Genomic DNA, 18,008 nt, shown 5'->3' with positions numbered 1-18,008 from the left:
GCAATAAAATTCCATCAAAAGAATATCAGCCTTTCTGTTCTAAATCAGTTTTTAAAAAACACTTAGAGTCGGACGCTCAGTCTGGCACATAAGTTCGATGCTTGACATCTTTCTTTAAAATGATTGAAGTTTCAGTTTTCAGTACTTCATCTTCTGAGGTCTATTTTCTGGTGAAATAACTTCACTCTCGTAAATATCTATGAAATGTTATAGCAGTGAAGTTGGGACACAAAGAAGCGCAATAACTTTAGTAATTTTGTGATGAGAACTTGTAATAGAGAACTTCAGTTTTCAAACAGCAATTCTATTTGTGTAAAGTATCTTCTGGTATTTGATGAATAATCTATCACTTCAATATTTTGAACATACGTTTCAGTATACATAACAGAACACTTCTAGTTCATCGTTTATTCTTCTCGTCGACCATTTTCAACAAAAAATTAACTCTAAAAAACCTCGTCATTTTTCTGCGTATTGGCAAAAGTTGAGAAGGAAAATTTTACGATAAAATCATTAGGCAGCCAATCTATCTCTAACAGATACTTAAAAGCTATAACTGGATCTATTGTTATCAACAAATATCAATGTGTAATAACACATGTCCATAAGTAAGTGGAATGCCATTGTCTTGTTATGGATAGAGTACAAATTGTATTTGCTGAATATCAAGGGATGTTTGAAGTGAAACGTAATGGAGCCTAGTGTTTCTGTACTTAAAATGAGTTTGTCCTTTGTTCCGCTTATTTTTTCTGTTCTTCATTTAGTTTTTACATGAAACAGAATAATATAGCTTGCATCGCATAGTGTAAATACCAGCAATTCATATGAATAAATGTTTTTTGTTGCCACAAGGGTCAGTGCATGTTTAGGTTGGTTGAACACCAGCAACGTCCATTCAACGTGATAATGCCAACTACTACTATTTCGCTTCGTAGAACAACTCTAGCAACAAGAAAAGAAGCCTCAGAGAAGCCTCAAGTGTTTGCGAATGGCAATGTCATCTGTTATGGACACCAATGATAATAATAAACGTTTATGTCTGCTAATATTGCTCTCTATAGTAAAATATTGAAAATATATCGATCAAACGAAGCAGCAGACGAAGCAGATTAAGCTGTCCGTAAAGGAATATGCAAAAGTCTCAAAAATCTGTAAATGATTGTCTTTCCTCCAATAAACGTTTAAAATTTTTCTAAACGCTCTCAGAATTTCATTTCGAGAATTGAGACAATTTTTGATGTGATCACTTTCAACCATTCATTTCAAGCAAATCTAGTCATAGTTTTACAGCTGCCAGATAGAGTACTATTTTGAATGATCAGGTGAAGATCTTATTCTTCTGATCCGGTGGAGAACTTATTGCTGTCGTAGTTAAATTTTCAAATAAATTAGCTTGTTTTAGTTAGAGGAGAGATTATTGCTTGAAAATTAGCTTGATCTACATTGACTCACAACTTATTGTCGAAGTTACATTTTCATATGCTTGAAGCTTTCAAGAATGAAGTACAGTGGCTTCGTGAAAAGCCCAATTTATTGAAATTATATCATTTTGCATCGGATCACTCATCAAAACAAAAATGTTCAAACATGGATGTGATCGAAAATCCAGCCATTAAACTGATTTCCTTTCTCCTTTCGCTGTTGTTTTGCCCACAGTTATGGAGAAAATATAAGCACAAACTTTAACTCCATTTCACATCATTATTTGCAATGAAAATTGATTTCTCTTTTTCGTAATCTAGAAATTATATTTCTTATAAAAGATGTGTTCATGTGTGCGACAGCAGGATGTTGGGTAATATATATATATACACAGGGATATATTAAAATAATATTCTCCCTCCTTTATACTCTTGTTTCCAAATTCCTTTCACATGACATTTTAATGTTCAGCGCGACACCAAATATTATTTTAGCAAACTTTTTACCCGACTTATACCTGTCTATATAAGTGAGTATAGGTATATGTGAAATGTATTTGCTTTAACTTCATCTCGTACGATTTGAATGCTATCAGGATGTTATGTATTTCGAGGATCTAATCTAATCTATTCGGTATACTAAAAGTATAGCTCTTTACCAGCTATGCCTAAGCCGCATGTACGAATTCTCTCTGGGGGATTTATTTGATAATATGTTGAATGTGGATTCCAAAATAGGTATTTGATTTAGGAAAAGAAACTAGGGTAAAGACATTGCTGTTGACCGAAGAAAGTTTGTTTTAGATGTGGGTCACAATGTTGTTGGTGAGTCGAAAGGAGAATGTAATACGAGAGAAAATAAAAAGAAGGAATAAACTAAAATATTGGTTTTGGTTAAACCATAAATATTAATATAAATAGCAGCTTTCAATATAGTTTGGATTTCTACTTTGTTGGCTTTGGCTATTGTTTTCGGAACGTGAAATACGACTTATTTGTTGGAAAAGTGCTATTAGGAAATATATATTTTATGGAAACGAATACACACGACATTAATAACGTCTTGTCCGTTACACAGAAGCGGATGCACGAACGTTTACAAAACTACGACACCATTGAATTTAATTTTTTCATAGACGACAAGCAATAAAAGCATAATTATCGAGTCCATTTTATAACTTCTTCTGATGCAAATATTTCTACAATTGCTGATATTTTACTTAATTTGTTTTAATGTGAATTTTGCTATAAAATTTAACATTAATGGAATGTGTTTATCGTTTAAATTAAGGAGCTATGATGTAATACGTTTTAAATTTTTACAAGGTTCTACCTTTTGGGCGGGTCAGGTCCATTGACTGACACTTTTCTAAATGTATTTTTGATCAATTTCTTTTTCATTTTTTATTGTTAGGCCTCAGAAGCATCACTAGCTGTATTCATAAATAATTTAATACATATTTAATATATTAATGACTCCACGCAAATGACAGTAAAATATGACAAAAAACTTTCTTTGGAAACCATCGAGCGTCAGGTGGAATGATTTTTGACCACTTTTTGAGCTCTCAATTTTCTTATAAATTTTCAATTTTCAAGTTGTTCAATCAACGTAAATCATATAATAAATAAAATATGACTAGTGTAGATTACGGCCCTCGCTTCGCTCTGGCCGAATGAGTTGTCTATTATTCTGTTTGATTGCTTTTCTGTTACATCAGAGTATATGCGAAGTAAATTTTGTGAATGTGGAACGAAAACTTTTTCAGAAAATAAAAAAGTGCGATAGATGTCCTTCTCTTACACTTCACTCTTACACTTGGTACCAATTTCGACTCTATAATGGTAAAGGGATTTAAAATATTTGTAAAAGGAGAAATTAATTGGAAGACCGAGAAAAAATAATCCCTCGAATATAATTCACAAAACCTTCAATCGTGAATAAAATATCACGACTCGTGTGAATTACGGCCCTCGCTTCGCTCTGGCTGCAAACTTCACACTCGTAAATTTTTTTCCAATATCATTTAATTCAGTGCCGCTTCACACGGACAATTCGGACATTTGCCTAGGGCGCAGCGATCTGAGGGGCGGAAAACTCGCAGTTTTAAGGGTGCGAAATCGTTGTAGATATATTGTTGTGGAAGAAAGTTTGTAGTAATAACACAACTTTGCCTAGGGCGCCAAAAACCTGGTGGCGGCACTGACTTAATTCCATATATTTAAATAAATCTTCTGAAATTAGTTGAGATAATTCATCTTATATTGAGTGCAAAAATTTAACTTTTTTATTAAAATTTCTTACACTTTTTAATCAAAGCGTGCTCATTTGATAACAGGCATTTTGCTGGCGTAAGATGTGGTTGTAAAGGGAGTCAAAAACTTCTTCTTCTTCTCTTCTTTTTCAGCCTGTTTCTATCCACTGCTGGATGTAGGCCTCTCCAACTTCTTTCCATTTCGTACGATCCATTGCCATTTGCTGCCAGTTTGTACCTGCAATATTCTTAATTCCGTTTGTCCATCTCTCTGGTGGTCTACCTATATCTCGTCTTTTATATGGTCGCCAGTTCATGATCTTTTTGGTCCAACGTTCGTCTGTCCTTCTTGCAATATGTCCCGCCCAGCTCCATTTCAGAGATGCTATTCTTTCCATGACATCAACGACCCTGGTTTGTTGTCGAATCCATTGATTCGTCATTCTGTCTCTGAGTGTTATTCCGAGCATAATCCGTTCCATGGCTCTTTGTGTCACTCTCAATTTTTCTTCGGATGCTTTTGTTAAAGTTAACGTTTCCGCTCCATAAGTGAGCACTGGAAGGACACAAGTGTCGAAAACTTTGCGTTTCAGACTATTATTAATTTTGCTTTTGAAAATTAGTCTGAGTTTTCCGAACGCTGCCCATGCAAGACCAATCCTACGTCTTATTTCTGCAGTTTGGTTGTCCAGACTTAACTTCAGCTTATGTCCTAGATATACGTAGCTGTCGACTCGTTCAATGACAGTGTCACCAATTTTGATTTCTCTATCGTCCCCGATGTTGGTCATGACTTTTGTTTTCGATAAGTTCATCTTGAGGCCAACTTTGTTTGCCTCTTCACTTAACTGTTGTAGCATAAGCTGAGCCTGACCTAGATTCGCTGCTATCGGTACAATGTCATCAGCGAAGCGGAGATTGCTCAGGTACTCTCCATTTATCTTTATTCCCATTTTACTCCAGTTTAACTTCCTAAAAACACTCTGCAGAATCGCCGTGAATAATTTCGGTGAAATGGTGTCACCCTGCCTTACACCTCGGCCAATTCTGAATTTCTCCGTGCTCTTATGAAGTTTTATACATGAAGTAGCATTTTTGTACACATATCGAATTGTGTTGGAGTACCTTGAGTCTACTCTACATTCGTCTAATGCGTCCAATATCGACCATGTTTCCACTGAATCGAAAGCTTTTTCGAAGTCTATGAATAGCAAGACTATGTCGATGTTGTATTCACGACACTTCTCAATAAGCGTTCTCATCACTTGCAAATGGTCGTTTGTGCTGAAACCAGATCTGAAAGCAGCTTGTTCAACAGGTTGGTAGAAGTCGAACTTGTTAGTGTTCCTCTTCGTAATGATTTTCATAAACAACTTGTAGAGTGTTGACAATAGGCTTATGGGTCGGTAATTTTCCAGCTTTGTTATGTCTCCTTTTTTATGCAGCAATGTAATTACCGCATTTTCCCAAGCTTCTGGTACTTCTTCCCATTGGAGACATTGATTAAACAAAGCCGTGATTGCCTTTAATAAGGAGTCTCCACCTAGTTTAATGGCTTCCACTGGAACACCATCTTCTCCTGGAGACTTTTTGTTTTTCATCTCGGCTACTGCGGCCTTGACTTCATCAACAGTTATGTCGGGCATATCATCCGATCCCACGTTTCTTATTATTGGTCTATCTTCGGTTTCTTCCGTTGGACTCTGTCTTGCTGAAGAAAACAAATTCTCATAAAATTCTGTTGCAATATTTAATATCGCATTTCGATCCGTTTGGATCGTTCCTGTTTTGTCTCGTAATTTGAAGATTTCTTTTTTGGCGTTTGTCATTTTTCTCCGTAGGACTTTCATATTGCAGTTAGCTTCAATTATGTTTTGAGCCAATTGGACATTATATTTTCTTTCATCTGATCTCCTTGCTTTGTTGATACTTTTAGACAAGTTCCGGTATTCCACCGAATCTCGTCCTCCGTTTTTTACCAACTCTGCTCTGCTTGCGATCAGGTCTAATGTTTCTCTGCTGAGTTTTGATTCTTTCCCTTGGACGGATTTGCATTTGGATTTCATGAAATCCATTATTGTATCGACGATTTTGGTATTCAATTCGTCCAATGTTTCACATTGATTGTTGACGTTATCTAATTCGGCAGTCATTTTCGTAGCAAATTCTTCATTTTGTGTGTAAAGCCGTTGTACGTCAATCCTTTCACTTTTCTGAACTAGTTGTGATCTTTGAAATCTGGTATTTAACGTGACTCTTGCACGAACCATTCGGTGATCACTACCTGTTGAAAAATTGTTTAGGACCGTAACGTTCTTAACGGTTGACTTACAGCCAGTTATGATGTAGTCGATCTCATTTTTCGTTACACCATCTGCACTAGCCCAAGTCCATTTACGTTGAGGCTTTTCTGCAAAAAATGAATTCATTGCGTACAAATTGTGTTGCTGTAGGAAGTTGAGTAAAACATTTCCACGCTCATTTCTTTGGTCGTTGCTAAAACTGCCAATAGAAACTTCGGAGTCTTCTTCTCGTTTTCCCAGCTTCGCATTGAAATCACCGATGAGATATTGGTAATGTGATGGGTTTTCGTCCAGAGCTTTCTCGACATCTTCATAGAATCTTTCTACTTCTTCGTCATCATGGGTGGACGTGGGTGCGTAAACCTGAATTAATTTGACACTGTATCTGTTATTTATCTTCAGGCTTACGTATATCACTCGATCGGATATGCTTTTCGTGTGAGTTATGCGATCCGACCACCGCTTGTTTATGAACAATCCGACACCGTGCATCAGCATCTGACTGTCACTTCCTCGGTAGAAGAATGTATGCCCTGATTGTAATTTCAGGCATTCCTCTCCAGGTTTTCTCACTTCGCTCACTCCCACAACATCCCATTTTATCTTTTCTAGCTCTTCTTCCATTTCTTGCATTTTTTGTCTTGACGACAATGTTCTGGCATTATATGTGGCAATGTATAATTCGTTGTGGCTTCGTTTGAAGGTTTTTAGCATTAAAACACCACGCTTGCTACTGCGGGTTGGTGAGTATGAAAGCTTTACTTTGCTCGCCCCCGGTAATCCCCGAGCTCTGACCCGCGCATTTCTGCACGTACCGGGACCACAGTGCCTATCAAAGTGCACAGTGCCCGACGGGGTAGTGTTACTCTTTTTGAACATTCTTTTCCATAAAGCTTTGCCCATTCTTTTGAACCTATCTGAGCAAAAGGTTATTGACGTCTTTTAAAGGACGTCGTTGAAAAGCTTAACCTAGTAGCTAATAAGAATTCTGGGATCGTTCTATCCTTGGGCTTCCTGATCGTGTTGTTTCGCCTCAACGTTGGTCCCTTAACCCCAATTCTTTCGGCTTCCAACTCACGATTCATTCAGCCTTAAGATTGATCTATCTAATCCTATCTTATCTACTGCTACGTCCTCGTTAAACTTCATTCCCTCCACTCTTTTTCAAACTGGCTTGGGACAGTCTTTGGCGTAAAAAACTACCTACTTGATAAATGACTAACAACTTGATAGTCAACTATCAAGTTGTTAGTCAACTATCAAATTTGATAGTCAACTATCAAACTATCACTGATAGTTGGACATCGAATGATGAAATTATTCTTCCTACTAGTTTCATGCACAACGAAAACAAACTTATATGATTTACCCACACTACCAAACAAAATCAAATTTCATCAAAGTAATCGTTTTTAATTGAGGCTATGATGAACAGTATTAAATCTCGTTTTTCTCGGATAGCTTCCACATCCTTAGTCCTACATGGCCCATCTTCGATCTTAGCCTCGGGATTTTAATCTCACACATTTAAAAAAAAGAATCATCCAAATTGGCTGAGAATTACTCAAGTTATCGTGCCCTCAACGAAAAATTGTTACCCACATTTAACGTTTTTCATAGCATTTCATACATTTTCAATCACAGTGAACCTTTTTGTTACCCACATTTTTTCGTATTTTCTGATGTAAGACCCTGGCTTTCAGTCAAGAGAATTACACAATGCGTTGCTTCATCTACACTTACAATAAAGAAAAGGTTTGAGTGCGAAAATTGAAGTCAAACTTCTAAAACTCAGATCTCAGACTTCCTTTCATGTTTCTGAAACAATGTTTCATTGAGTTTTGGTATCATGTTCGCGCGTTAGCATAGCGGTCGTAACGGTATATTTCAAACCAGTTGAAAGTATTTACTTTTTTCCTGGTGTATGATAGACAGCGTAGCTACTTTTCATTTCAAAAAGAGTGTTTTTCATTTCACTGATATAAGTATTAAGTAATTAGAATGTTACTTATACTGATGTTTGCACGTTTCGTTGCTATATTCTCACATCATCAGCGGTAAACCAGACTGAATTTTCATATTTACCGCTGATGATGTGACAATATAGTTACGAAACGTACAAACAAAAGCCTTTCTTTTTTTCGTGTTTTTTGTTTACATTTATTGGATCGATAAATTGAGCAAAAGACCCATCAACATTTTACTTATACTATTTTGCCCGCGTAAAAAATCCCATTTGCGCGAGGGGTGACGCACTTCCATTTAATCCATTTAATCCATTAAATCAATTAAATCCATTTAATCCATTTAATCAAAAAAAAAAATTAGTTTTACCGAAATAATTAGGCTACCCACCTGAAAAATTTGTAAAGTAATTGCGAAAAATAGATTTGCACGATCCCCAGCTCGTTTAAGTACTCGTGAGGTATAGGAAATTTTTTTTTGTTAAAAATGGTATTAAATTTATTTAATCCATTTAATCCATTTAATCCACTTTACATCAAAAACTACTAAAAGTGGATTTTTTCGCTTTTTAACATTGTAGTATGAGTTGTAGTAAGTGGTTCGATCAAAATAAACAATTTTTGAGACTTTTACAGTATTTGGTAAAATGAAGTTTTTTCCTATTTAATCCATTTAATCCAATTTTTATTCCATTTAATCCATTAAATCCATTTAATCCATTTAATCCATTTAATCCATTTAATCTAGAAGTGAGTTACCCCTCGCATTTACGTAAATATCTAAACTTTTCTTCTTTGTTTCCCCGATTTCTCTCATTCATCATTTAAAATAGCATACGAAATCAGAAAAACATCAGTAACAGCTTTGAAGCGAAATAGGGATTTTTTACGTGGGCACTTCAATAAATTCCTAAAATAATCTTCAGATGCATAACTATTGACCGGCAAAAGATTTTTTTTAAAATAAAATTGATATTTAATTAATAACGGAAAGCTTGAGGGGGAAAAGCGAAATCTAACGCTGGTGTGATTCACAATGATTCACAAAATGACATTTTCTTTATACAATATAAAATGTGTCATTGTGCCTTTGAGTCTTATATGGAAAATCGACTGAGATTAGTAACAAGGGTGGTTTCATCGAATTTTATCAGTCAAATCTGGTTCACTGATCCTTTTTCAATCTAAACAATTCTTGGAAGAAAATCCCCAAATTTACAAAAAATAATCCTAAAAATATCTAGAAAATTTTCACAAACTGTTATGCTTGGCAACTATGTACTTTTGGCATTTTCTCCACTTTTCCACATTTTCGTCACTGATAGGCTTAGTTTCGAAAAGGAAACCTTTCTTCGCCTTTATCGAGAAAACCGTTGTATGCAACTCGGTAAAAAATATTTAGGAACATGATATTGCCGCACTCGGCCTGACAATCTACAGATCTGGTAGATGTACCTAAAAGGGCAATTATCGCTCTGTGGCATAAATAACTATTTCATCATATGTGATTGGACACACCTTATCTCATTTCATTGCATTGTCAGTTACCATCATTTAGATCTTGAATTTCACTCATAAAATTTCCCTTTGATGTGAAATCTTTTACTTCATTAGTTGGCATATCAATTCACGCGTAGTTTTGAATGTAAACGTGAGACGGTTGATGTAAGTACCACGTTACCAATATCAAATCTATTCTAGTACATTTATTTCAATTGATATGAAAGCGCTGAAATGACAGACGTCAAAGTTGCATGCGTTTGTTTACATTTGGAAAAACAAAAGAATATTATTTTATCAGTGAAAGACGATGTCGGAATCGTCAACAATAACTGTTACATTTATCAACAATGCTGGTTTCATTTTCAATGGACAAGGTATCTACACGTACACCTACGTCCTTTTAGTTCTGAAAGCATAATAATTTCGTCATTGCAGACTACATGACACTTCGCAAGACTTACCGAATAATAGGAAATTTGGTTGGCTCGTCGTTGATAAGCTCTCGCAACTTTAGTCACAAAGGTATGTGGCAGTGAATAAAATTTAATTTTATGTGCAATAACCAACGGCCATTCTTCACAGGTCTTCCTGTACTATTAAGTCATCTCGAACTGCAGCTCCTGCTCGAAAAAAATATCATCTCCCTTCTGTCGAAGAAAGGCCTATCAGCTCAACCAACGGAAGAGCAACAATTGCAATTTAAAAATTTCCAATCCAGTCATTTGGCTGGTCAGCATGAAGTGCTACGCGACAATAAACTCAATGAGAGCCGAAAGTACATTGGCGATATTATGCGAGGAAAAGAGAAGAAATTGCTGAAAGCGGGCGTGAAGAAAGAGGACATTCATCTGAACGAAGAAGATGTTCTGAAGGACATACGCGATTCGTATGATTTCAGTGATGACAACGCGTTAATTCAAATACCAACGGAGCATCCATTTGATGTCGGTGAGTTGTTTTCAGTTTGAGTTTTAAGTTTCAATGAGGCAAAATTGGCCTCATAAGGCCAAATGACGGTGAGGTATAACTATTGCTGAGTGTTCTATTCATGTTACGTCTCCTTCGAGCCTGACATTACCTAGCATTAGACTTTCTCGAGTGACACTCAATCTTTACTCCTCGTCTCGACCTTGTACTTGCTGTGACCAACCAAATTTTTGCTTTCCAGAATCCGAACGTATCACCCTTACCGCCGACAGTACATTTAAATACCGAGTCTTCAAAGACCTGTGGGAACGCGGTGGAACTATCACATCAGGTGAATCATTCGGTGGCGACTTTCTGGTCTATCCCGGCGATCCATTGTACTTTCATGCGTCGCACATAGTCCATGTCGTGGAGAGTAGTAACATTTCCCCGGTCACGATGATGTCATGCGGTCGACTCGCTGTCAATGTGAACAAACAGTGTCTGTTCGCTGTGTTGGACGTTGATCGAGACGAAATTTGTTACTTGAATATGTCGTGGGAAGGGAATAAGTCGGCGAGACTGATGGAAAATAAAGGCATCGAGAACAGTTGACAATAAATTGAATTTTTTTTAAAACTTTTATTCGTTTAGTTAAACGTAGACATAAAATTGAATAAAAACAAGAATATAACATCGATGTAATACCGGTTAATCAGCAAACGAATGGTGTTGCCGACTAATAATAACCAACTACTGCAAAGTATAAGAAGGAATGCGATTTTACTTACATGCCGTGTAAAAGCTATATTGATTTCATAATCATGTAATTTCTATGACAGCAATTCAGCTCATAATTGTATTGTGTATTATAATGTGTGCAGATCGTGTTGCATTGAGATTGGTTGGTGTTCGCTTTCAATTCTGCTTCTTGTTCAACGAGTTGTAACTTGGCGGTAGTTCCTAATGGAAATGGAAAATTTAGTCGTGCAGGAATTGGGCAATCAAATCTTAGCCTAACATTGCTTCAGTTGATTTTTGGCTTATTCACTCATACAAAGAAAACTGGCTATACTTGACTATACATGCATGCGTGTACTGTAGAGGTGAGTGGGCTGCCCACGCCCATGGGCATTTTTAGATCTCGTGGGCATTGGGCGCAGCATGGGCACTTTCCAAAAGTGTGTAAGCCCACAAACTAGTCATAAGTGCAGTCTAGATTTTCTGTACGTTATAATATTCATTCAAGAAATTTCAAAACGGCTATCGCACATAAAATCGTGTTCCTAACTCATGTATTTTCTATAATTTTGCATATGTGATGTACTGTCAGCCTCGGTTTCGCCAAAGTTTGACAATTTTCACATTTTTTACGAAAATTTCCATTGTGGGCCTTGGACATGGGCTGGGCAGTGTGCATGCTTTTAAAAAGTCTTGGGCATGGACCGCACCGTGGGCATGCTTTTTTAAAATTATTGGGCTTCGGGCAGGGCGGGCAATAAAATTAGGAATGCCCACTCACCTCTAGTGTACTGTAAAATTCGTATAGATATAGCCACTCATAAACAGTTTTGTTTGAGTGAGTGAATCAGCTGAAAATCACCTGAAGCAGTGTTAGGCTGAAACTTGATTGCCCTTTCCTGTATGCAGTAGGGTATAGTGAACAGTATACGTGTAATGGAATTTCCGAAATATTTTTTTTTTTTGAAGAACGTCACCTCAAGGTTTCATATGATCTAATTTAAGGGTCGTAGGTTATCCAAATGTACATTGTCGAGATAATCTAAACGTAGATTCTCTCTTAGAGATGTTGTTGCACTCGTTCTTGCGTCTAAGCGACACTAGTGATTTGAATTCATTTTAAGATGCCCACAAAGTCGATCGATGTCGTTATCCAAATTTGAGAAAGTAAAAATGATTTTCATACCTAGGACCGCATTCGATTCCAGACCTCGCCTTCGGCTCTGTCTGGAAATGTCTCACACGCTAAAAAAGACTTTTAGTCCTAGGTACGAAATGTACTATTTTAGCGTGTGAGAGGTTTCCCGACAGAGCCGAAGGCGAGTCCTAGCTACGAAATGTAGTATTTGAGTCGACAAAGAAATTCCTGGGATTTTAATCAACTGTTAATTGCCGTTGCGCTGAAATAGTGCATCCCTTATCTGTCAATTTAAAATATTTTGAACTCAAGTCAGGCGGGACAGATGTTTAAAACTCTTTTTCTAGCGTGAGCATTGTTAAACTAATCAGCAGACCATGAAAACGTCGTGAAGTTGCAGGCACTTCAACAGTGTCCATATTCGCGAAAATATTTTCTCAATTTTCACAAATTTCATGAATTTTCACGAACTTTCTTGAATTTTCACGAACTTTCTTGAATTTTCACGAACTTTCATGAATTTTCACGATTTTTAATGAATTTTTTTGATAATTTAGGAAAAACGAATAAACAATGGATTCGACGATTTGAAAATTGTCAAAAACTCAGTTTGATTAACATTTAGTCTGGCGGCCACTGAAAACTCTATCACTCTATGTCCAAGTGTCCAAGAGGTAGAGTTTAGTACCCTGATGAAGAAAAGTTAGGAGCCAGGCTGAGATCCTGGGCAATAACTTTTGGCGGCGGCTCAAATCCGAAAATCCGTGTTTTTCACATTTTTCAGCGAATATCACGAGAACCCGAACAAATAAAAAATTAGTTTGTGGAAAATACAGGACAGGCTGAAAAATCGTCAAAGTCGAAATTTTTGAGTTATTGAAGAAAATGATTAATGTTGGACCATTCTCTTCTCTTTTCAATTGTTTTACAAACTGGGTTATGTGAATATCTAAATTTTGAACACATATGAAGAAATGAAAATGTTTTTGGAAAAAAAAATCTTATTTTTCCATAGAATTTTTGATTTCATGGTTTTCTTTCTCGTTTTTCTTATTTCTTTCGTAGAACAACAATAGCACATTTCGTACCTAGGACTAAAAGTATGTTTTAGGGTGTGAGAAGTTTCCAGACAGAGCCGAACGCGAGGTCTGGAATCGAATACGCTAAAAAAGACTTTTAGACCGTGGTACGAATCGTATTTTTCATATTGGACGGAGAAAAAATGCTTAGAAAAGCTGAAATTGTTGTAATGTTTTTGTTTTGTTTTTCGTCTCATTATGATCCTTACGGCACAGAAAACGTAGTTCGTGACTCGTGACGAAACCAGAATTTTTCCAGGACACGTCTTAAGCTTGTCGTACTCGGCTTCGCCTCGTTTTTATTAAAAGAGGGTTCACGTTGGTTTAAAACGGACAAAGAACGCTTGTAAACATATTTAGACAAACTGGTTCTGAGCTACATTGTTTGAAGTGCTGTTTATGTTTCGATAATGTACTATGATTTTCAGTTTTATTATCAGGTCTATTACTTTCATTGATCAAAGTATTTTTAATCTGCTGATTTCAAATCTTGTACTTCAATTTTTTTAACATGCATTTTACTATAGAAAAGACCATATTATCCATAGCTTCTCATTATTTTTGTCGTCGTTATCGATAACAGATGAAAATAATGGGGAATTGTAAATTATCCTAATCCTAATTATCCTTTGCAAAAACTCTTCCAAAATGGCTAATCTATGTTTTCAATGAAAGATGGTCAATACTCTCTCTAGCACATAAACTACTTTTATTAACACGTTGCCGGTTACTGTGACTTGTCGACTTTAGACACCCTGGAAAAATTAAATTTTAGATTTTCGCGAATGTAGGTACTGCACTTCAATTATAAAAGATCTCTGCTAAAATTAAGATGAAGTCAGAGCAATTCATTGCCCCGACAGATTAATATTTTTCGTTTGGTAGACGACTAGATTTTTTGCTATCTAGCTTGTGACCTCTGCTAAATAATTTTTTTTGAACCCAGTGTCAGTTGAACTTTTGGAAACTTAAGTTAACTTATAATGGAGGAAACATCTTGAGCTCTGACGGTCTCCAATCCACATTACTATAATCCTACAAAAACTTACATTCATATCCGGTGGCGGAGCAAATCCACCATTGTTTTGTTGAGCCATCATTCGTTCATTATAATTGACACTCTGATTAGCTTCCTCCTCTTTCGAATCTAAAAACACACGAATCACGTTCGCTAAATTCTACCGTACACACTGAAAATTTTAACTTACAGCTCGGTGCCGATGGACCAGAACCTCCAGCATTGTTCGGATAACCCGGACCATTATTCACGACTGTTCCACTGAAGCCACCGGTAGACGATTGTTGAAAACCTGGATTTCCCCATTGCGGATAGCCTGGCTGTGGACCAGGAAAGTTAGACTGTGCAGCTGGATAACCTGGTTGTCCACCTGGATAGTTTGGCTGAGTTGGTGGATAGCTTGGTTGACCAGATGGATAGTTTGGCTGGCCTGATGGATAGCTTGGCTGACTTCCAGGATAACCCGGTTGACTTGCTGGATAGTTTTGCTGACCATTCGGCAATCCAGGATACATTCCTCCAGCCGATGGTACTCCAGGATACGCTGGTGGCTGTGCTCCATATCCGCCATAACTTGGTGGCCCACCTGCATATCCGTTTGGTGCTAAAAATGAATTACTGATGAGGACTTATGACGTTGAAGCGAATTATTTCGTTCAGTAAGAAAAAGTGTCTGGCAATTTGCATCCTAAGAATGTGTCTCATGTGTCGATCAAGTCATTCACAAATGACTTTTCAACAGTTCTGCCTAAGTACAACATATTTCGATGAAGGCAAAAGAAAATATCGGATGATGGAGAGGAAAGATAAACTCTTGGAAGTTCAGCGAATTACATGATTTATGGATGATCTATACTTACTCGGTCCTTGTGGCACTATACCAGGATATGGAGGCGGAGCATCATGCATGAAAACTGTATTTGGAGGTGGTGGATTGGGGAATGCTTGAGTGTTCGGCACCCAGCCATAATATCCATTCGGATTTGCTGAATATGCTGGTGGTGGTGCTTGATACCTAACGAACAACGGTCTTATAGAACTGATAAGAAAATTGAATTTTCATTGCATCAAACAAACCAAGCACCCGTTGGTGGTGTGTATGGTGGTGGTGCACTGTTATTTCCGTATTTCTTTGCAATGTAAGCAGCTTTCAATGCCGATTGGGCAAAGTCAATAGCTCCACCGGATTTAAACAGCAACTTGAATTTCGCTTCACCGGTAAAATTTCCATCCGGCTGTGCCCTGACCTTTCCACGTATGTAATTAGCACCAAAGACCGGTTGCTCCACTTCCACGTCCGATAAACAAATGAACGGGAAACTGAACGATTGCAAGGGATCTTGCGATGTTTTGCTATTGAAGATCATTCGATGTGTCGTCAGATACATTTTTCCGGTTTTCGTTCCTTTGAATAGGCCATTATCTTGACCCGAAAACTCCATGGACACATTGTCGCTGAATAGAATTATTCTGAAAATTGAAAATAAATTTGCACATCAGATGATTGGATTAGCAGAGAATTCTTCTTCGTTTCGTAAATAATTGATACATGACGTCATATCATATTTTAATGGGATTTCAACTGGTTATTGGTATTCTAAATGCGCAATTTCTAATATTCCGGTTTCGGAATGTGATTCATTAATTTTCCAATTGGATATTAAGTTATTAAGTCGCCGAAAAATGCAACGCTGATGCAATTAACCGAAAATCATTGCATCGCACACAAATCTTATCTTTCCGTTCACCATTTGTTTGCAAACGAGATTCAGTAAATAAAATGATTTAGAATCGTCTAAAAATACATACGTTTCGCCGGAGTGGATCAACACTCCATTATTAGCATGGGCTGTATTAACAGACATGATTTCACTGAATTATATTTCGTTATATTCGGATACCAAAACTAGATGAAAATTTTGCACAATAACAAAACGTAAAATATTTTTCACAGATGATTCATATGGACTAGCTGTCAGTTGGTGAGAGCACAGAACACACTCAGTTGCACAGAGGAAACATTAAACGATATATCTATTTTTGTATCTCTGAAGCCGCCAAATTTTTAACAAAGTATTATGGGTATGATGCAAGAGAAAGGAATATTTTGACAAGTACCCCAAGGCAAGTTATAATAAAATGGTCTCCGGTTTTCTCGCTCTGATCAGAGTGTTACTGTTTCAATAAAAATAATAATATTGAGAGACAGCAGGCCACTGTGACAAGATATTACAATGTCATCTGTTATCGACAACGACGACACAAATTATAGCATCTTATTATAGCAGAGTGCATGCTAAAATGTGAAGTAAAAGATTTTGTTTCAAACCCTTAAAACCACACAGATTAAATCGACTTATAAGTACTTGCTTGGAATTTTTCATATAACACGAGTTATAAGTCAGATGGTCATAAGTCGCTTATAAGTGAGTGACGAAATCTTAGAAACCGACACGAATCCATCTTAACAATCTTAAAGGTCTACTACCTAAAAGAATATGAAATAGTAGATTACAGCAGAGCCTATGTAAATGAGTAAAGGCCAACATACACTAGCATCTAGTGTCAGTTTGGAATATGATATATCTATTGTTAAAACCGGTCTTAACAGATTTTAAGTGATTAAAACAATAGAAATATCTTATTCCCGATGACACTAGATGCTAGTGTGCGTTGGCCTTAATACATGTGTGCGATGTTTGGCGTGAGAGCCAAAGGCTAGAGAATTTCAAGGCTGTATACTTTGGGGAGGTCACGCAGACCGCCATTTTATTAGATACGCGGGAACACACCACTTCTGATGACTTTACATATACAAAAAATTCACCACATCATCAAGACGACGAGAATCATCAGAGTAGGTGAATTTTTGTATGAAATCGGCCATTTTATCATCAACTGTGGTATGTAACCCGCGTATCTGTATCTGAGTGACCTCCCCAAAGTATACAGCCTTGAGAGAATTTAAGTTTGGAAGTCGACTTATAAATTAAACGTCATTTGCACAAACTGTGTTTTTTTACAGCAATCACCCCAGGGAGATTTTTGTGTGTTTATGTTCGGATTCGAACTAAAACACTCTATAGTCCATCCTTTTACAGTCATCCGATTCGATTTTCTTCGGCCTGGGAAACGACCTTGACCTTTATTCAAAACTTGGACCAGTTTTTTTTTTCCTTTCTGACAAAAATTTGTATGAAAATATGCAATGACAAACCCAAAGGCAAGTTATAATGATTACGGAATTTGTTTATGTATCGTCCGTCCGTTGACGTGTAAATCGCTGTGTCTGGTGAGTTTTGATTTTTATTTTTTATACGATGACACACGTTGTTGACAATTTCAATATATTTCAATTAATAGGTTAGGCTGATCACACAAATTAAAGACGTTGTATATGCGTATTTGACATTGCAAAGTGGGCAACATAGAGAAACTTAATTTCAAAACCCACCGAAACCCCGTGCTTCCATCTACATAAAAAACACATACCGAACGAGCCAATCTATTAACTGCGGTCTTCGGAATACTCGTTCAAAACAGTTTATATTATTCATCACATCGAGTTGGTCGTATAATTCCCTCTTTACATTAAGCCACTAAATTTGTGACATCAAGCCATAGAAGAATAAACTCGATTCCATTTTACTCTCTTCTTTTATACGTTCATAACAACAAAA

General features: G+C 36.8%; 2 protein-coding genes across 2 annotated transcripts; one reads left to right on the top strand and one right to left on the bottom strand.

The window, feature by feature from the left end:
• Window positions 1-9,670: 9,670 nt before the first annotated feature.
• LOC119071941 (tRNA-splicing endonuclease subunit Sen34) lies at window positions 9,671-10,970 on the top strand. Its single transcript, XM_037177065.1, has 4 exons — window positions 9,671-9,820; window positions 9,882-9,968; window positions 10,029-10,394; window positions 10,615-10,970. Exons 1-4 carry the CDS (start codon window positions 9,754-9,756, stop codon window positions 10,965-10,967), a joined length of 873 nt encoding a protein of 290 aa, XP_037032960.1. The 5' UTR covers window positions 9,671-9,753; the 3' UTR covers window positions 10,968-10,970.
• Window positions 10,971-10,996: 26 nt separating this feature from the next.
• On the bottom strand, window positions 10,997-16,298 carry LOC119071927 (postacrosomal sheath WW domain-binding protein). Its single transcript, XM_037177050.1, has 6 exons — window positions 16,138-16,298; window positions 15,406-15,798; window positions 15,189-15,343; window positions 14,519-14,932; window positions 14,360-14,457; window positions 10,997-11,315 (listed from the first exon to the last, which is right to left on the bottom strand). The coding sequence occupies exons 1-6, from the start codon at window positions 16,191-16,193 to the stop codon at window positions 11,271-11,273; spliced, it is 1,161 nt and encodes a 386-aa protein (XP_037032945.1). The 5' UTR covers window positions 16,194-16,298; the 3' UTR covers window positions 10,997-11,270.
• Between the last annotated feature and the right edge of the window lie 1,710 nt (window positions 16,299-18,008).

The sequence above is a fragment of the Bradysia coprophila genome, assembly GCF_014529535.1.
Source record: "Bradysia coprophila strain Holo2 chromosome IV unlocalized genomic scaffold, BU_Bcop_v1 contig_5, whole genome shotgun sequence".
NCBI lineage: Eukaryota > Metazoa > Arthropoda > Insecta > Diptera > Sciaridae > Bradysia > Bradysia coprophila.
This window is presented reverse-complemented; position numbering and strand designations above follow the sequence as displayed.